The 19,643-nt window shown below is 39.5% G+C and overlaps 1 protein-coding gene across 2 annotated transcripts in view; it reads right to left on the bottom strand.

Annotated features, from left to right (window-relative positions):
- Window positions 1–19,643, bottom strand: part of VXN (vexin) — a 38,044-nt gene that overhangs the window by 8,514 nt on the left and 9,887 nt on the right. For both annotated transcript variants that reach the window (XM_069100047.1, XM_069100046.1), the window contains exons 3-5: window positions 8,118–8,280; window positions 5,221–5,282; window positions 2,001–2,107 (exon numbers count right to left, since the gene is read on the bottom strand). In XM_069100047.1, coding sequence (XP_068956148.1) covers window positions 2,001–2,107; window positions 5,221–5,282; window positions 8,118–8,280 — 332 coding nt within the window. The remainder of the gene's footprint in view (window positions 1–2,000; window positions 2,108–5,220; window positions 5,283–8,117; window positions 8,281–19,643) is intronic.

Genomic DNA, 19,643 nt, shown 5'->3' with positions numbered 1-19,643 from the left:
GAAATAAATATATAATACATAATATATAATAAACAATAAAATCTTCTGTATGACTCCTGGAGCCCTCTATTCCCTTTCCAATCTTTTTTTTTTTTTTTGCTTTTTGGAAGGCAATTGGGGTTAAGTGAATTGCCCAAGGCCACAAGGCTAGTTTTTGTGTTAAGTGTCTGATGCCTGATTTGAACTCAGGAACTCCTGACTCCAGGGCCAGTGCTCTATTCACTGCACCACCTAGCCGCCCCTATTTTGCACTTTTCTTACATCTTATTCCTCTCCACTACTCTATGGTCCACTGAAACTGGCCTCCTTGCTGTTCCTCACACAAGGCATCCATCTCCCCACTCTGAAATGTTCCTCTTCCTGATCTCTACCCCTTGGCTTCCCTGACTTCCTTCAAGTCTCAGCTAAAATCTCATCTTCAAAAAGCCTTTCCCAGCCTCCCTTAGTACTGATGGGGTACCTGGTGTCTAGGTCAAACCAACTTGTAAAACCAGTCTGTGAACTTGTAACTGAAATTTGTCCTTTCCCACCCTTGAGCTCTTCCCCTTCTCCCTATCCCACACTCCACCTAGGCAACACCCTGTGACCCCTTTGTTCTTACTTAATCTCTTCATTTCTTCTGGGCCTGGCCCACACCCTCCTTTGTCCTTGCCTTTTGTCTCCTCTGGCCTGGCCCAAATCTTATCTAAACTATCTATTCACATTCTCCTCTTGGTCAGCTCTGACCTTTGTCTATGCACTGAGGCCCCTCCCCTCTGGTCAGCCCTGACAATGGCAGCTCTACCCTTTAAAGGTAAAAGCATGTACCCCTCTCACTTGCAGGTCCCCTAAAGGACTCTTGCCCGCTTCTCATAGAAGCGTAACAATAAACTTAATCAACTCTCACTCCAAGCAAGGCTGAGTTGAATTCTTTCCAGACGATACTGCAGGTTTTCTGGTCTTAGATAAGATCATAATTCCTGCTAAACCTATTGGGATCCCGTCCCCCATCAATACTAGTGCCTTCCCTCTTTCAAGTATCTCCAATTTATTCTGTCTGTATCTTGCTTGTACATGGTTGTTTGTGTGTTGTCTCTCCCATTAGAGTATAAGCTCCTTGAGGGCAAGGGTTGTTTGGGACTTTCTTTGTATTTAGTACAGTTCTTGGCACATAGTAGGCACTTAATAAATGCTTGTCAGCTTGATGAGTCACATCTCTAGCTGTTTTTATAATTGTTGCCGGCTACCTATCTCTACATATCCTGATTGCCGTAGTTCAGTGATACTTTATTGGGGGAGGAACAAACATTAGAAACGAAAGAGCAAGAACAAGGATGAAGGAATTCCCCCCCTGTCCTTGTTCTAGGTTCCATCCTTTAATTGGTTTTGTGCCCTCATAGAACCTGGAGATAGAGTTGGGCAAGGGAAAAAAAAATTGTATTTTACTTTGTGGATGAATATTTACACATTGTTTTCTTTACCCATTTACAAGGAACTCTTGGCTTAATTCATAAGGTAATTTTAATACTACTTTCCTTTGGGGCTCTGAAGAGTGCATAACTTGTATTTATTTACATAGCTATTTGTAAGTTGTCTCCTTTAGAATGTGAGTTCCTTGAAGGCAGAAACAGGTTTTGGGTTGGTTTTTTTTGGGGGGAGGGGGTATTCCTGTTCAGGCCTGGCACCTAGAAAATGCTTAATACATGTTTGTTGACTGCCTTTAAAAAAATCAATAAAAAAATAAAACCAAATTGATATACATCTATCAGCAAAAAGTCTGAATTCTAAAATAAGCACATAAGTAAATGGAGTTTTTCCATCAGTACTTCACACCAATTCTGGAGAAATAACTGATGAGGCAGCTTTAGAGATTGGAAGCTCACTTCCCTTATCTGGAGGTGATTTATGATGGGCACGGTTTTTGAGTAGCTGGATGACCTCTGACCTAGACCGCCCGCCACTCCTCTGCCTCCTTCCAGACAGGCAGTTGCCACGAAGCCTCAACAACTCAAAAAACTTACTCCTTCGTCAGAGCACGATCCCGATCCCTTTCTTCTGCTGCTGCTACTTCGTTGGCAGGAGGCTGTTTCACGGTGATCCTGGGCACTGATAGTGAGGTCTGGGATATCTGTGCCATGCAGTAGAATGAAAGAAAAGGGTTAGTACAGGGTCGTATGCCTGTGTTTCTACTGGCATTGGTTGAGCTTACTTAAAGGGAGACTTTGTAAGTTGAATTTTAAAAGTGCAGAGGAAAAGCAGCAAAGGGACAGGTGATCAATGAAATTGCTAGCAGGGAAGGAAAGAAGAGCTTTGGCCCTTGAGGTCATCTTTGACTGTTCCTTCTCCTTCATCCCTATTATTTGAATTTATCATCAGGTCCTGTTGATTCTTCATTTGAAAAGACTGCTAAGTTAGTACCGTAACAATTACCAGGCCAAGGCCTTTGCCAATTCTTGTCTGAACAGGCGTAATAGCTTCTCTGACTCCAGTTTTTGAAGCAAAAGCAACTCATCTTTATATGTATCTAAGCATTTGCAAAGCACTTGCTTATGAAAATCCTGTGCAAGTACTATTATCTCCATTTTTGGTGCTATTGTTGTCCTTGTGACCTGATTTGGGGTTTTCTTGGCAGAGATACTAGAGTGATTTGTAATTTCCTTCTCCAGCTCATTTTACAGATGAGGAAACTGAGGCAAATAGGGTTAACTGACTTGTTCAGGGTCACACAGCTAGTAAATGTCTGGGGCCAGATTTGAACTCAGAAAGATGAGTCCTCCTGACTCCAGTCCCAGCACTCTATCCATTGTGCCACCTAGTTACCATCTCCATTTGACAGATAACAAAAGAAAGGCAGAAAGCGATTGGATTGACTGACTCGCCTGGGCCACATAGCAAGAGAAGTATCAAGGCAGAAATTCAAATTCAGATCTTCCGATTCCCAAACCAGTGCTTTTTCCACCACTAACAGCAGCAATAAGCCTTTATATAGCATTTACTTTGTGCCAGGCACTATGGCTAGTGCTTCACAAATATTCTCTCATTTGATTCTCACAACACCCTGGGAGGTAGGTGGATCCTATTAATATTCACATTTTACAGTTGAGAAAACTGAGGCAAACAGAGGTTGTCACTTGCCCAAGGACATACAGCTAGTAAGTATCTGAGGCTGGATTGCACACCTTGGGGGAGGGGGAGGGAAGGGATGGGGAGAAAATTTGGAACTCAAAATCCTATGGAAGTGAATGGTGAAAACTAAAAATAAATAAAGTATCTGAGGCTGGATTTGTGAACTAAGGTCTTCCTGACTCTAGGTCCAGCACTCTATCCACTATACTATCATGCTGCTATGGTGCTCATATAGTATACAGGGACAGAAGGTATGTTGGAGTTTGCAGTCATGCCACTTCTTCCTTTCTGAGGTCACCATCTTTGATTTCTGTTCTCTGTCTTCTACTTTGCAGTTATTGCCATTATTACAACCTGATTTCCACCCCTCCCCAATCCATCATTCCTTAGTTGCTGCTGTTACCCTTCTGAGAACAATGTCTAGGCTGGAGGCTGAGTGCTATAATCCTTAAACCTTCCTGATTATTGCAGTTGCTGCCCTGTCTTTCCTTGATGTTCAGAGTGGGAGCCCAGAACCAACTCATATGCTATATGAACTTGGGCCAATCACACAACCTCTTTTTAACATAGTCCCTTCATTTCTCCATTTGGGATGATGACACTCAAACAACCTACCTGATAGTTTTTGAGGTTCAAATGAAATAATAGGTTGGAGAATTTACTTAGTTGTTTCTCTTCCTTCCTTCCTTCCTTCCTTCCTTCCATTTTCTGGAGGTGGGGTGGGGAAGGAATTGGGAGGTTGAGCACTAAGTTCAAGCAGGAGGAAGGTTGAAAAAAACCCCTATGCTGAGAATTTATTGCTGATACATTGTATGACTGGCTCAGTTACTTCCTTTCTCTGGGCCCCAGTTTCCTTATTTATAAAACGGGAAAATTCGATTAGAAAACCTCTATGTTCACCTGTAGCTTTAACATTTCTGAGAGTCTTTGTAGCTTCTGCTGAGGTTTTTCAGGATCTCTTTACACCTCTGAGCTCCAGTCATCTTAAACTGCAAGCTTGAATCTAATCAATCCATCAATTAATATTTATTAAGTGCCTACTATGTTCCAGGCACTATGCAAAGTGCTAGGAATACAAAAGAGGCAAAAGACAGTCCCTGACCTCAGAGAGTTTGCAACTTAATAGGGGAGACAACTTGCAAACAAATATATATAAAGCGAGCATTATACAGAATAAATAGGAAATAATTAAAAGAGGGAAAAGGCATTAAGAGGGGTTGGGAAAAGCTTCCTACAGAAGGTGGGATTTTAGTTGGGACTTAAGGGAAGTCAGCGAAATCAGTAGTCAGTGCAGAGGAGGGAGAACTTTCTAGGCATGGAAGACAGCCAGAGAGAATGCCTAAAGCCTAGAGATAGAGTGTCTTATTCATGGAACACACAGGAGGCTGGTGTCACTGTATCAAAGGGTTTGTGTTGGAGAGAAAGGTGTAAGAAGATTGGAAAAGTAGAAGGGGGCTAGGTGAATGCCAAGCTGAGAATCCAAGGCAGGCTGGCTGCATAAGAAATATTAATGTCTAAAAGATGAAAGAGGTGATGTAGAATTTATTAAGATGCCAAGGGAGTCCTTGGCAGAAAATTTTAAAAAGGAATACTTATCTTAAGTGATTAGACTGAGTGGTATTTTGTTTTCTTATGAAATCTTATCACTCTTTCAAATGTAACTTGTAATTAACCAGCTATTCTCAAAATGATTTAGTGAATGACTTATAGTAGGCATTAGACAGATGCTTGCTGATTAATCGATTGATTTTGACAAACTGAAGGACTGCCCATCTTCCCACTCTCGGCCACCTAGTGTAAGCTAGCGACAAAAGAGGGAACAAAAATGCCCTGTGTCTATTTGTGACCAATTTGGCACCATTTCTTACTGCATTAGACCAGTTGCATTAGAACTGAATTGTCTTAAAAGGGAGTTGTTAGTGATATGTAACTATCCGTTGCTAAAAGAGAAAGTAAAAACCAACATGATTTTAGAAGCAGAAAACTTTTCAATAGTGAGATGCTTTTCCATCATTCTCAGGTCTAAAACAAAGGATACTCAACTTCCCTGTTAATGGCACATAAGGGGAGAGAAATAGTACTGCAGAAATAGGTAGCTTAATTTATCTTACTTACCAGAGATTTTCCATATGCTCGATTCCCATACAAAATTAATGGTTTGGGTTCAGAAATTCCCACTGCAGAGCAGAACAGAAATAGCATTATCATTTAGGTACCATGCGTCCTATCTCCCTCTATTTCTATGTATGAGTCTCATAGCCAATACCCAAGTATTGACTATACAGGCAGCTTGAGGACTTTGTAAAGTGTAAAGACTTCGTAAATTGTAAAGATAGTTGAGGACTTTATGCTAGGTGCTGAAATCAGAAGGCAGGGTGAGGATCTTCAAAAAGTCAAGTGAAATTGTTTGGATGTTAGATGAGATAACCTTCTCTCAGCACTTTTTTATGGGGAAAAAAAAAGAATTATCCCCATCCCCCTGTAATTTAGACCTAGAGGTCTAGTATAATGGGAATGTTCCTGATATGCTTTAGAGGAGTGGAAATTGCCTAACTCTGTCAGATAGTTCAGTCTTACTAACTAACCTTGGAAGTATATCACAGTGTCAGAGAAATAATGGGACCTCAGAGACTGCCAATTATAATAATCAATAATGATAACAGCCACATATTTTATATAGCACTTTTAAGTTTTGCAAAGTGCTTTCCTCATCATTACCCCATGAAGAAGGTAGACTAGTTGAATCTCTGATCAAAGCCTGTCAATAACAGCCTGACAAGCAATTACCCAGCCAATTCCTGATGATATCTAGCAATGGGGCACTTCACCACCAAATCAATGGATCCATGGTCACAAAATGTTTGTGTGTTTTTTCTTTGAATAAGAAGGACCCTTTCTTGTGTCAGAGTGACTACTGTGGAGAAGGAATAGAAGAGTCCTGTATGTAGGTTAGATGAATCCTCACCTTATAGGTGTTCCTATTTCCTGATTTATCAAGTCTTTCAAGATCAAAGAGCATCTTATGGGGGAAAAAATATCCATGCTCTTTCAAAAACAGATGTATCTACTATGAGAATCTTGGTGATTTTGAGGCATGATTACATCCTAGAACAGAGATTCTCAAAGTGTGGCCCAGGGATTGAGACCCTTTTAGGGGGTCCATAAGGTCAAAACTATTTTTATAAAAATACTAAGACATTTTAATTTCTAATATACTAAAATTTATAGGTATTAACCCACATAAACAAAAGCTATTTTGGGAGAGGTCCTCAATAATCTTTAAGAATGTAGAGAGGTCCTGAGACCGAAAAGTTCAAGAACCACTGTTTTAGCATATTCCAGTGTATTTCCAATTCTCAATACCACCTCTGCCAACTATTGCCTTTTGGAATATGGTGGTAGGACCAGTCAACAAAAGGAGAGAGGGGGCAGCCAGGTAGCACAGCAAGTAAGAGCACCGGCTCCAGTGTCAGGATGACCTGGGCATCAAATCTGGGCTCAGATACTTAGCACCACACCCAGAAATAATTGGCCGTGTAACCTTGAGCAAGTTACTTAACCCTGATTGCTTTAAAAAAAAAAAAAAGGAGAGAGAAGACAGTTTAAGACAGTGGTAGTGATAGTTCTAGACATCTTCTGATTCTTTTTTACTCAGATTGAAACATAGATCAGACCAGAGAGGGGATAGAATTTTAAAAGGCATTTTAATTGAATGATTTCATAATGTTAATTTCTGATGGTGAGTGCTTATTAAACCCCTTGAGGTAAAGACTGCTTTCCTTCCCCCTCCCCCCAATTTTTATATTCTCAAAGCCTAGGGCCAGTTAGGTGGTAAAGTGGATTGAGTGCCAAGACTAAAGTCAGGAAGGTTCATTGTCCTGCATTCCAATGTGGCCTCAAACACTTAGTAACTGTGAGACTTTGGGCAAGTCGCTTAATCCTATTTGCCTTGGTTTCCTCATCTGGAAAATGAGTTGGAGAAGAAAATGGTAAACCACTTCAGTATCTTTGCCAAGAAAGCTCCAAATGGGTTCACAAAGAGTCGGATATGACTGGAAAATGACTTAACAACTGATTCCCAGAACCTGACAGTGCCTTGCCCATTGTAGGGACCTAATAAAAGTTTGTTGAATGTATCCCTTTTGCATCAAACTCCTAGGGCTTCCCATATATTATCCTACTTATTCCCATAAAATCTTGATAAAAGTGGGTCACAGGATCATGGGGTTTAGAGGACCCCTAATAGTTAATTCATACCTCTTCTTCCAGATTAGGAAACTGAGCCCCAAAGACAAAATGTTACATAGCCTATAAATAGCAAAGCCAGGATTCAAATCTAGGTCTCTGTCTATAAATCTAGTGCTCATTCCATTACCCTCCATACCAGATGGCTTAGCTGGGCAGATGAAACGTTACTGAATGAAGTCAGTTGCCATTTTTAGGAATCCAAAAAAAATCTTTACTGATTCAAGAAGGATAGTAGACCCTCTTTCCTTTCATGCTGGATACAACAGAAAATTCAGGAGCCTCTCCTTTAGTCCAGCAAAAAAGGATGCTTAGATCTGAGAGCCTGTAAAACTCCATCTAATTTCTATCTGGATCAACCTGGACCCTCTTCATGGTGGGAGAACTGAATACTTGAACTCATTTTTAGATCAGTTATCCTTTGGAGGGAAACAGAAGAGAATATATTGGCTTGGAAAATCCTCTCCATGAAAGTGTATCTTTCTCTCTTCACCTTTCTCCACATATGATTAGGCTGGCATCTTCTGTCAGATTGAAGATCTTGGGGAATTACATACCTCCAGTGCTCAAAATCAGACAGATAAGTGGACTCCCCTACACTGTGCCAATACTAGAATTGCTGGGATGATCTAGGTAGATTCCCAATCCTCACTGCCCCACAAATGATGGGCAGATGCTCAGACCTTACCACCTAGATAGACCTCAAGGAATATGAAGAAAGTTTCACCCAGTTACAGACTCCCAGAAGGATAACAGGGCCTACTTACCATGTCTGGCAGTGCTTTTGGCCAGGGGCTGTCCTTGCTGCCCATTCTGGAGGCGGCCAAACCTCCTTTCTTCACCTTCTCTGCAAAGGACCTGGAGTCGATCATTCCTGTGGGGTAGAAGCTCCAGAGACCCATGGATGTGATAATCAGTCACTGCTACCACCTACAGGGGAGAAAATGAACTGACTTCTTCATACTTTTCACTCTGAGGAGTTATGGTCATCTCTTTGCATAACTCCAACCACCCTAGTGAAGCCTTCATGCGCAAAGTCAAAGCTTTTTTTTTCTTTTTAAAAATTTTTTAATTGATAAGAAGTTTTGTCTTTTTCCTGAATCTGGTTAAAGCCTTTTGTTATTGTTGAGTTCTATCCAACTCTTTGTGACTCTGTGGACCATACAATCCATGTCCATGGGGTTTTCTTGGCAAGATACTGGAGCAATTTGCCATTTCGTCCTCCAGTGGATTTAGGCAAACAGAAGTTAAATGACTTGTCCAAGATCACACAGCCAGTGTCTGTGGTTAGATTTGAACTCAGGTGATCCTGACTCCAGGCCCAATTTTCTATCTACTGAGCCACCGACTTGCCTCCTCTGGTTAAAGCTAGGAGACTTAAAATGCCTAGAAGCTTAATATTTCTTTTTTTTTAATTGGGAAAAAATAAAAATAATTTTAAAAATTGGGGAAAACTTTGCTTTAATTATTGACTAAAAATATTCACAAGAATCTCAGAGTAAGAAGAAACCTCAATGATCTTCTAGTCAAACTTTACAAATGTGAAGTTTGGATTCAGTCAAAGGGTCAAACTTGAGGATCTAGGGGGCCACATGTGGCCTCGAGGCTGCAGGCTCCCTTCCCCTGTTCTAATCCAACCCTTCTATAGATACCTTTAAATACAACCCTGCAAATGGTCATCCATCCTCTGCTTGAGGATGTCTAGTGACAGGGAACTCACTACCTTATTTCTATTCCCCTCTTGGACAATTTTAAAAATTTATTACATTGAAACCTGCATTTCTGAAAATTCTACCCACTGGTCTTAGTTTTAAACTCTGAGAATAAGAAGTCCTTCTTATACACGGCAACCTTTAAAATTAAACTATTTCAATGCAACTCCCAGTCCCTTCTGAAATCTCTTCTCTACCTTAAATATCCCCAGATGCTTTGAATAATTTTCATATGGCATGAATTTGAATCTGTAAGGTTTCTCTTTAATGTTTTGGTTTTTTTTTTTTGCAAAGAAGAAAAAACTTTACTCTGGAAATCCCAGGGGAAAAAATCAAAAAGAGGGAAGTGATAACCAAGACAAGTAAGCAGATAATAAGAGAATATCTAGGCGACCTTAATGGATTCAGGTCACATGGCCCAGGTAAACTGCATCCTCCATCCTTGATATGACTGGCAGGGGTGATGGCTGAGTAATACAGGACACCACAGAATTTGTTGTTCAGTCATGTCTGACTCTTTGTGACCCCACTTGGGTTTTTCTTGGCAAAGATACTGGGTGGTTTGCCATTTCCTTCTCCAGCTCATTTTACAGATGAGGAAACTGAGGCAAACAGGGCTAACCAGCTAGTAAGTGTCTGAGGTTAGATCTGAACTCAGGATGATGAAACTTCTTGATTCCAAGCCCAGCATTCTATCTATTGGGCCACGACAGAATTGGAGGACAAGTGTCATCCTGATTTTCAAAAGAGGGAAAAGAAAAGAGTATAGGCCAGTGAACTTGATTTTGGTTCCTGGGAAAATTCTTGAAAGGATTATTAAGGAGGTGGTTGGAGTGCAACTAGAAAAGAAAACCTGGCTACATGGAATCATTAAGAACGATCATTCCGGGGTGGCCAGGTAGCACAGCAAGTAAGAGCACCGGCTCCAGTGTTGGGACGACTGACGACCTGGAGATCGAATCCTGGGCACAGACACTCAGCACCACACCCAGAAATAACTGGCCATGTACCTTGAGCAAGTTACTTAACCCTGATTGCTTAATATCATTCCAGACTGACCTCTCTTTGCATTTTTGGGAATTACTAAACTAGTAGATGAGGGAAATGCTGTGGATCTATTTTACTTAGATTTTAGCAAAATTTATGTTAAAATGTCTTGTACTATTCTTGCAAAGAAGATGGAGAGATAGAGATTAGACAAAGAACACCATCAGATGGATTCAAAGCTGGTTGAATGGCTGGAGTCAGAGTAGTTATTAAAGTTTCAGTGTCTGCATGGCAGGAGGTTTTGAGTGGAGTACCTCAAGGAATCATGCTTGGTCCTGGGTCATTTAACATTTTTGTTAATGACTTGGATAAATGCACAGAGAGCATGCTCCTCAAATTTGCAAGTACGCAGAGTTGAAAGGGTGGTTAATTATGAATGACAGAGACAGAATTCAAAAGGCTCTTGAAAGACTAGGCTGAATCTAACACAATGGAACTCAGTAGGGATAAACAGAAATTCTTAAACTTTGGTACAAAAAATCTCAACTCCCACAATTATAACATGAGGAAGGTATGACTAGACAGAAGTTGTCCCGAAAAAAATCTTCAGATTTTAGTGGACTGTAAGCTCAACAGGAGTTGTCTGTGTAATGTGGGAGCCAGAAAAGCTAGTTCGGCCCAAAGGGTATAGTTTCCAGTAATAGTTTAGAGAGCTACATTTTAAGCAGGGCATTGATAGAATGCTGAATAGTGTCCAGAGGAAGGCAAATGGCCTTGAGCAGTTCATGACATATGAAGATCAGCTGGAGAAACTGGACATGTTTAGCTTGGTGAAAGTGAAGACTCAGGGGGATGTGATATTGGTGTTGGCATATTTGAAGGGCTGTCTTGTGGAGAAAGGGAGAAACTTGTTCTCTTTGGCCCAATGAGTCAGAAGTTGTTATTGTTTGTCCTTCAATCTCAAAGAGGACCATGACATCAGGGAGGTGATGCCATGACATGCAAGTGAATTGGATTTAAGTGAGGGAGGGCTGTGCAAAGACACTAGCATCATCTTCTCCTCCAGAGTCATGTGGGATTCTCAGATCTCAGTGATCTGAGATACAGATCAGGACCCTAGATGACCCTAGATGCAGTAGGAGAGACCTTGGTCTTTTATAAGCTAAGGTCTTTCACAAATCTCAGTTTGATTGAGGCAATGCCCATTCAGTGATTAAGGCTAGGTAAGAAATGAAGCAGAGAATGGCCTCTTTATCTAGTCAAAAAAGAAAAAAATCAACCTGGGAAGGGAAGACCCTCAGGGTTTCTGACCAAAACAGAAACAATTGCTATTTACTAGCCCCTGTGATGATAACAAATTATTTGAACTCTGACAAGAATGCATACACTCTTGGAGAAAGCAAAAAGCTCTATCTTAGCCCTATTACTGGCCGGGGTCTTAGGAGTCTGAGCTGTGAGACAAAGCATCTACCACAGTAGTTATGTCTTTTGGAAGACAAAACTATCTTCAGGTAAAACCTAAAATTAGTCTCTTTAAGACCTGAGTTTCCTAAGTACTGATCATTCTGTCTTTCATTCTCAAGAGGCGTTTGATACCTGCAAATATGTTTTCATTGCCAGAATTCCAAAGCCACTGTTAGAACCTCCCAGACCAGGATGGCATAGTTACATTCAGTCCATTGGGATTACCTAGTAGGAAGTTGCAGGGAGGCCAGCTTAGGCTAGATTTTTAGGAAAAACTTATTAACAATTAGAAATGTCCAAAAGCAGAATGGTTTGTCTCAAGAGGTGATGTATCTCTCTTCCTTGGAGGTCTTCAAGCAAAGGTTGGGCAACAGCTTGTTAGGGGTTTTATGATGGGGCTTCCTTCTAAGTACGGGTTATATTAAATGGCCACTGAGGTGGCTCTCCAGTTCTGTGATTCTTCCGGTAGGCGTATTCCAGAAAGCTAATACCCCTCCCAATATGTGGTGCCCAGAATGGAGCATCATACTTTAGATGGAATTTGATAGGAACAAACCAGTGTACCACCATCACCCCATCATGAATCATTTATTCATTCAGGAATAATATTTACATATTTGTTTCTCCTTTTCCTGTTCTGGGTTGAAGTGTCTTGACAGTATTCACTCTACAGCTATGGAAAGGAGGTTCTAATAAGTCACTTTGACTATTATAAATGTCCAAATTAACTACATAGGGCATAGGAAGGAAGACGCTCCCCACAACTATCTGCATCCAGAGAAAGAAGTGATAAATAGAAATATATATGGAATGATTTTGTATACATATAATTTTGTGTCTGATGGTAGCCATCTCTAGGGCAGAGAGAGGGAAGGAAAAAAAGAAATTTACATGATAACTTTATCACATATGTAAAAGGAATAGAAAATTGTACATAATAGACTCAGTTTCATGTGTGATCATTTTTTATTAAACTATGCTATTGAAATGCTTGTTTTATTTCATAAATTAAAAATAAATAATTTTTTTAAAAGAAAAAAAGGAAGAAAGCTCCAAAGTGTCACTTATGGTCACAACTGCCTTCCTTACTTCTATGAATTATTTTATAGAATTATTCAAATGTGATCTGCTTACTATGGAAGTGAGTAAGACAAAGTTTAACTCCGTCTTATGGCGGGGAACTGAGGCTTAGTTCAGCCCTCAGCATGTTAGAGCATGGTTTATGGCTAGCCCCTCCTGGAGACAGTCACCCAGCAGGTACATTTTATTTTTCATATCTCATCTGTGCTTGTTGCATCTGAGAGCAGGTACAAATCTTCTGAGATACAGATTCTTGCCCTACCCATAGAGTAAAAGGGAATAGAATCTATTTCTGCGTTTGTGATCTCTTTGCTCCATTTTACCGTCAATATGTCATTGTTTAGGGAGTTGATTTATAGCTAGTTTGGTTTATCTAGGTCAGGAAATGAACCATGCCATGGCCCAGTTTAGGTTTCTGACTCAATTCCAGCCATTTAGAGCATTTGGATCTCACTATTTGCATTAGAAGAAAGTCGTTTTTCTTTCCTGGATGTAATAGAAAGTCCAATGTTCATAGAATTCTGCAGTGACCCAGGGAAATGTCAGACCTTAATCCAGGTTGAGTGGCACCACTAATCCACTCTCTGAGATAAATTGCTCATTTTGTGGCTGCAAGCCTCTGCAGTGGGTGGTCCTGCACACAGCATTCCCAGCTTAGAGCCCTGCATAGCCCCTTTTCTCTCAACTCTTTCTCTTTTCAAGCTTAAGGGACTTGCCTCAGGCCATGCAATTTTGCTCTGGCAGACCTGGCTCAGTATATTAGAGCTCTTGGGATGATTAAGGGTGGTCCTAAAGCCAAGGTGCAGAAACACAATATGTGCTAGGCATTCAGGCCAAAATTTTCAAGGAAGTCAATTAACTTCTTTATAAACAGGGACGGAAGAGAAACTCAATTACTTTTATTTAGAGACCTACTTTACTGTTAAAAATACTTTAATAAGTAATCTAAGTTTATTTTCCTAACATTCCTAGAAGGTAGTGGAGGAGAGAAAATACCCATTTTGCAGATGGAAAAATTGAGACAGTTCCAGCTCTGTTGTTTACTAGCTTTATGATCTTAAATAGTTGTTTAACCTCCTAGACCCTCACTTTATTTCATCTGTCATAGCACTTTCACTATCTGAATCACAGGTTATTTTGAGACTCAAATAAGATAATAGATGTAAAAACATCTAGTAAAGTTCCTGGTGAACTGTGAGCCAGCTTAATTTAACCATTGTGGTCATGTAACTAAAAGAACACTAGTCTTGGAGTCGAGAGGAATTAGCATAATATAACATAATGTAACTAACAATTATACAGCATTTTAGGGTTTGCAAAGTACTTTACATACGTTATTTCATTTGATCCTCACAAAACCCTGTAAAGTTGGGGCTATTATTTTATTTTCCCCCTTTTGACAGGTGAGTAAAGTGAGGCTGAAGACTCTTAAGGGACTTGCCTCAGGTCACACAGCCAGTAAGTTCCAGACGCAGGACTCAAACTCAAGTTTTTCTGACTCCCCAGTCCTGGGATCTGTGTGCTATGTATGTCCCAGCTGCTTGAAGGCTGTGCCCATGTTCGTGCGGTAGAGGCTGGCACTCAGAATTTCTGGATTTTTTATTTTTTCAAATATCCTTTGGCTTCCCCAGCATCCCTTTTGATTCATTTCTCAAATGATATTGGAACCAAATCTAATCCTTTAACATCAGAAAAAAATGAAGATTTTCTTCTCAGCTATGGTGAGCTAGGTCAAGTGGGGAGAGACTGGTTGCTATCTTACTAGGTCATTTGCATGAATGTGAAGTACTCAGCCATGCAGTGGCATACTTGAGGTTGGCCAGGTCAGGGAGTGAGCCTGGTTGCTCTCCAGGTTATCTGCTATTTTGCCTCCTTGTGAAATTAAACCTATGTATGTAAGGACGCTAAAAGAAAGGCAGATATTTAGAAAGAAAAAAGGTTTCCTGTCTATTTCAGGGAGAGGTGGGAGGAAAAACATCACTTTATCCCTCCCTTTCCTTTTTTGCCCCTGACCCAAACACCTTAAGCTAGCTGTGGTGCACTGGTTCTCAAAGCCGTACAATATCTTGGGGCTATTTCATGGTGCCCCCACAGTAGAGTACATTAAACCCACACCAGGAAATGGACCACTGAAAGGTTTGATTGTGTGGCTCTTTGCTCCTGAAAGACTGGTTTATTTTCTAGTTTCAACAGTACAGTTTGTTCCTGCTGCCGGCCTTCAGGCTTCAAACCTGACAACGGCCACCCTGATCTTTCTTAGCAGTAGGGGTAAGGAGAAGTCAGGGAAATGATTCCTTAATATGCATATTCCTTGAGTTAACAAATGGTCTCCTAGAATGTAGGGGAATAGAAGCTAAAGGCTTTGACAAATACCCAAACACCAGTGTATAATGTAATCAGACAGCTTGTATTTTTATGGGAGGGGTCCTTTGGTTCCTCAGTTTCTGTTTGGTTGTCAGTCCAGGAGAGGTCAGTAAAAAAACAACAGGCAGACTTGGAAATCAAGTGTGTAAGGAGGATGTACAGAGTATAAAATGTGGGGTTTTTGTGACTTAAGATCAGAACAAAGTGTGGCTGCCAATCACAGGTCTCAGAATGAGTCCTGAGTGGGAGAGCTATGGAAAAAATGGATGGAAAAAATGTGGAAAGAGAATTCTTGAGCAAGGGAAAAATCTGGCAGGAAAGCCTATCATATAAACGAGAAGTGTCTGGCTATATTGCAGTTTGAAGGTTTTAGAGGAGACATAAGAGTGGGTTTCTGAATAGAAGAGTTGGTCAACATGGAAGATTAGTGATAGTAGTTTTGGAGTATCTCCAGGAGTCTTTAAAATAGGGATAGAGTGTCATCTGTTTGGAATGGCTTAAATAGGGTGTTACCTGAAGGCAGGAAAATGGATTAAATTAGTGTTTGCCATTCTATGGACTTCAAGATCTAGCCTTATAGCAACTCAATCGAATTCAGCTATCATTTTTTGAGCTCCTACTATGTGTAAGTCATTCTGTTGGGGATACAGAAAAAATGAAACAGTCCTCACCCAAAGAAAATTTACATTTTTCCAGTGATGTGTATGTCTGTGAATGCTTAAATCTTTAAATTATTTTTTTACTTTGAGATTTAATAATAGGATATGACAGAAATGATTATTTCTCTCTCTTATTAATAGTCGATTATTAAAATTGGGGACACCCCAGCATTCCCCCCCTCCCCCAGTTCTATTTCTTTGTCCAGATAGGATTAACACTCTCCTCTTTCTGGGTATTGCTGCTCCACCCAACTAGCTCAGACTTCAGTATAGATATAGATTTTTTTTTGTCTAGATTGCCCAAGGCTGGGGTGGCCTGAGTATAGGAATAGTCTCTCTGGACAAGAGTGATGTGATGTCACATTCAGCCCTCTTAGGAGTGAGCTCCATTGTAAAATCCATCTCTCACTAATTGTTAACCAATCAGAGTTGATAGATACCTCAGGAACACTCTTCTTGCAAATTTATAAAATGATTACCCATTATTATTATTATCATATTACCCATAATTAATAAAATTACCCAGAAATGATGTCTTTTAAGCTTTTAAAATGCCACAGATAGATTGATTTTACCTGTATGGTGCAGACCATAGCCTAATTATACTTTCTTACATTAATGAGTCTATTCCATGTCCTATAAATCTACCAGAGGGGGTCCACCCAATGATCACAAGGCCTTTATATCTTGGCATTGCAGAGATATCAATGGAGGCATGACCAGCCATCTCTTTTTCCAGTCATAAATTTCTCTGATACTATAATTTAAATTGGTTTTCCTATGCAATTTTTCCTTGGTAATATATCACAGCCTTCTCACATTCACCAGGCATGTCTGCAAATGTCCTTTGAGTGAACCGTGGCTTTATTTCTAACGGCATCAAGTCTATCCCATGCTTTGCAACCTTACAGGATCATCAGAAGAATATTGACATTGAAAATGATGAGTCTTTGTTTCAGGGTGTAGATTAGGGTCATTAAAAGCACTGTAAAATTTCTCCAAAGTGATCTGATGAATTATCCTCCTATTTAATTGCAAGCCCAGTCCATTGTCTATACATAGTATTTGACCAAGACAGGTATATGACCAAGATATTCTTCAACCATTTGTTTAGATCATAGATCTCATTTAGGAAGCTTTGAAATATTCTGGGACTTGAAACAATCAGCTCAATGTCATCTTCAAGCAAGAACAATTCAGGGACTTCACCGATTATGGGGAATTTCTCTTCCATTTGGATTCAGTCCTTCATGTCCTCCCTGACCATGGCAAACATCTTTGGCAAGCCTACATGTTTTATGCTTCATTTCATATTAATAATCATAAAGTCATATGGCAATTTTGTCACTGTTGTTATACCCATTCAGGGAATCTTATGTTAGTGTGTTCATGAGAGACATCTTCTTAGAGGAGAACCTTTAAGGTGTCATTTTGCTCTTCTGAATGAGTGAATGTGTGTTTGTACAGTCAACAAACAATTGTATCTTGTAGCTCTGTACTTTTCAGTAAGTCCTTCAATTGTAAAGGTATGGTTTACTACAGAATATTATTTGAGAAAGCCTGCCTATTCCCTTTTCATTCAGTCAAGAAGAACTTACTTAGTGCTTGTGTGTGCTAGGCACTATTCTAAGCCCTGGGGATACAAAGAGAGGCAATAACATGGTCCCTACATTAATGTATCTAGAAGTTGTACTACTTTCATTTTTATGCCATCCGAAATTCCATTATCTAATCACAATTCATTGTCATTATATATATATATATATATTTTTTTTTTTTAATAAGCAATCGGGGTTAAGTAACTTGCTTAAGGTTACATGGCCAGTTATTATTTCTGGGTGTGGTGCTGAGTGTCTGAGCCCGGATTTGATCCGGGTCATCCCGACACTGGAGCCGGTCGCTGAGCCACCTGGCCGCCCCTCATTGTCATTATATTTTAAATCAGTGTTGCACTTGGCTATCATATCTTTCTTTCGGGCAAGAAGATCAAGTTTTTGCTGGATGAGATAGTTTTAGGGACTTTCAGTCTCCCTGTTGTGACTGATTATAATATATATAAAAATATTTATATATTTTATATATATTTGTATAAATATATACAAGATATATTTATATGAATTAGATTTCCTTAGGAAATGGGGATCATCAATATGGACTCCTACAATTCTACTCATTTCCTATTTTCCATCATCAACAGCTAAAATAATAAGTTATTACGAGGGGTTTGTCTTAGTCATAAACCATATCTTTCTATTTTCATTCTTTATTTTAATTTGGTATTAGTTTTGATCTTTTGTCTAATGAAATCCCAAGTCTGACTATACTCAATCAGCTCACTTAGGATTGACTTCCACACCAGTGAGCAGTTGTTTCTCATTCATTAGAATAGAATTAATTTCATTTTTTTGTATTTTATTCAGTGCTAACTACTTCCACATTTCCCAGCATTCTTTTTGAAGAATATATTCATGATAGCAATCAATCAATAAACATTTATGAAGTGTTTACTCTTTTAGATAGTGTGATTAGACCTTGGGATACAAATAGGAAGCAAAACAATCTTTGTCCTCAAGAAACCTTATTCAACTCAAAATTTTTAGCTCTGAACTATGTATTTTAAATAATTTTCTGCTATCCTTGCTGTTGCATGGAAATTCCTGAATATTAGAGCATGACTTAATTTGCAGGATCTTATCAGGCCATTCCTAAAACTCTTATATCTCTTCATCTTTCATTATATATTGGAGCACAAGCTGCATTTATCTTCATCATAGTCTTTTTACAAATCTTTTTCTTGAAAACGGCAATATTAGATAACCAAATATCCCATGGTATGACATTGTTGCCTTTCATGTACAATAAACCCAACTCTACTAACCCCTTTATTTGCTTCTCCAAGGAGAATAAGCCATCCTTCCATTTAGATGTAATTTCCTTTTGTCTACTAGTTTCATTTATAGGCTGTCACGATTGGTATGATTTAGTTTCTCCACTAGTGCAGTCAGTCTTTAGTCACTGGGCAAGATTTTACATTTAAGGAATCAATGGTTAAGTTAGTATTTGCATGTATTTTAAAACTTATGTGGGGGTGGCTAGGTGGCACAGTGAATAGAGCACCGGCCCTGGAGTCAGGAGCACCTGAGTTTGGATCTGGCCTCACACACTTAACACACACACACAAAAAAAACCCTAGCTGTGTGACCTTGGGCAAGTCACTTAACCCCAATTGCCCTCCCCCCAAAAGCCAAAAAAAAAAACCCAATTTATGTGATTATTAGTATTCTCTGTCTCCTTTTCCACCATAGAGCCATTGTCACTGCACAAATGGCCCCAGAGTGAGGACCATGTTGTATTTCTTTTTGTTTTCTATGTTACCATACTAGCTCCTGATGATAAGACTTGCTGTATTTAGCCGAGTTTGCTCTCATTAATTAGACATAGTCTGTAGTTTATCATTTTTGGAGTCTTTCCAACTTGGGAAGACCTGTCAGAGCTTGTACTTTACTTGTGTAGCTTCAAGGGTCACTTCCATGTCACACTGAGTCATTGGGCATGAAATAACTAAATATAATAAACAAACATCTATTCTGTAGACTGAGCAAGCAATATGCCTTGCACGTGTGTTCTTATTTTTAAAAATATATTTAGATATAATTGTGTTGAATAAAATACAGCTAACTTAATTTGACAGCTTTTCTAATTTAATAAGAGTTACTTGTGTCTAATTAATGGATATTAATAAAATCCATTGCTACTATTATGTAAGATGCTGAAAAATGTTTTAGTGTTAAAAAGGCGTAGTCATACTCAAGAATATCGGGTGTCACTGGGCCAAATGACTTCTTAGGTTCTTTTCAACTATCTGATTGAGAGATCAAAACTAAAATGCAAGGACTATGGAAGGCTTTGAATTGGAGCAAGGCCAACAACATGTTCTCTAAACATAGAAATGACCTCTAACAGTTCTGATGATAACAGCTTTTAATTATGAAGCACTTTTTGTTCAATGACACTATAGGATAGGTAA

The sequence above is a fragment of the Petaurus breviceps genome, unplaced genomic scaffold (assembly GCF_028583685.1).
Source record: "Petaurus breviceps papuanus isolate PSGF00001 unplaced genomic scaffold, PetGlider_PUasm1.0 38, whole genome shotgun sequence".
Classification (NCBI taxonomy): Eukaryota; Metazoa; Chordata; class Mammalia; order Diprotodontia; family Petauridae; genus Petaurus; species Petaurus breviceps.
This window is presented reverse-complemented; position numbering and strand designations above follow the sequence as displayed.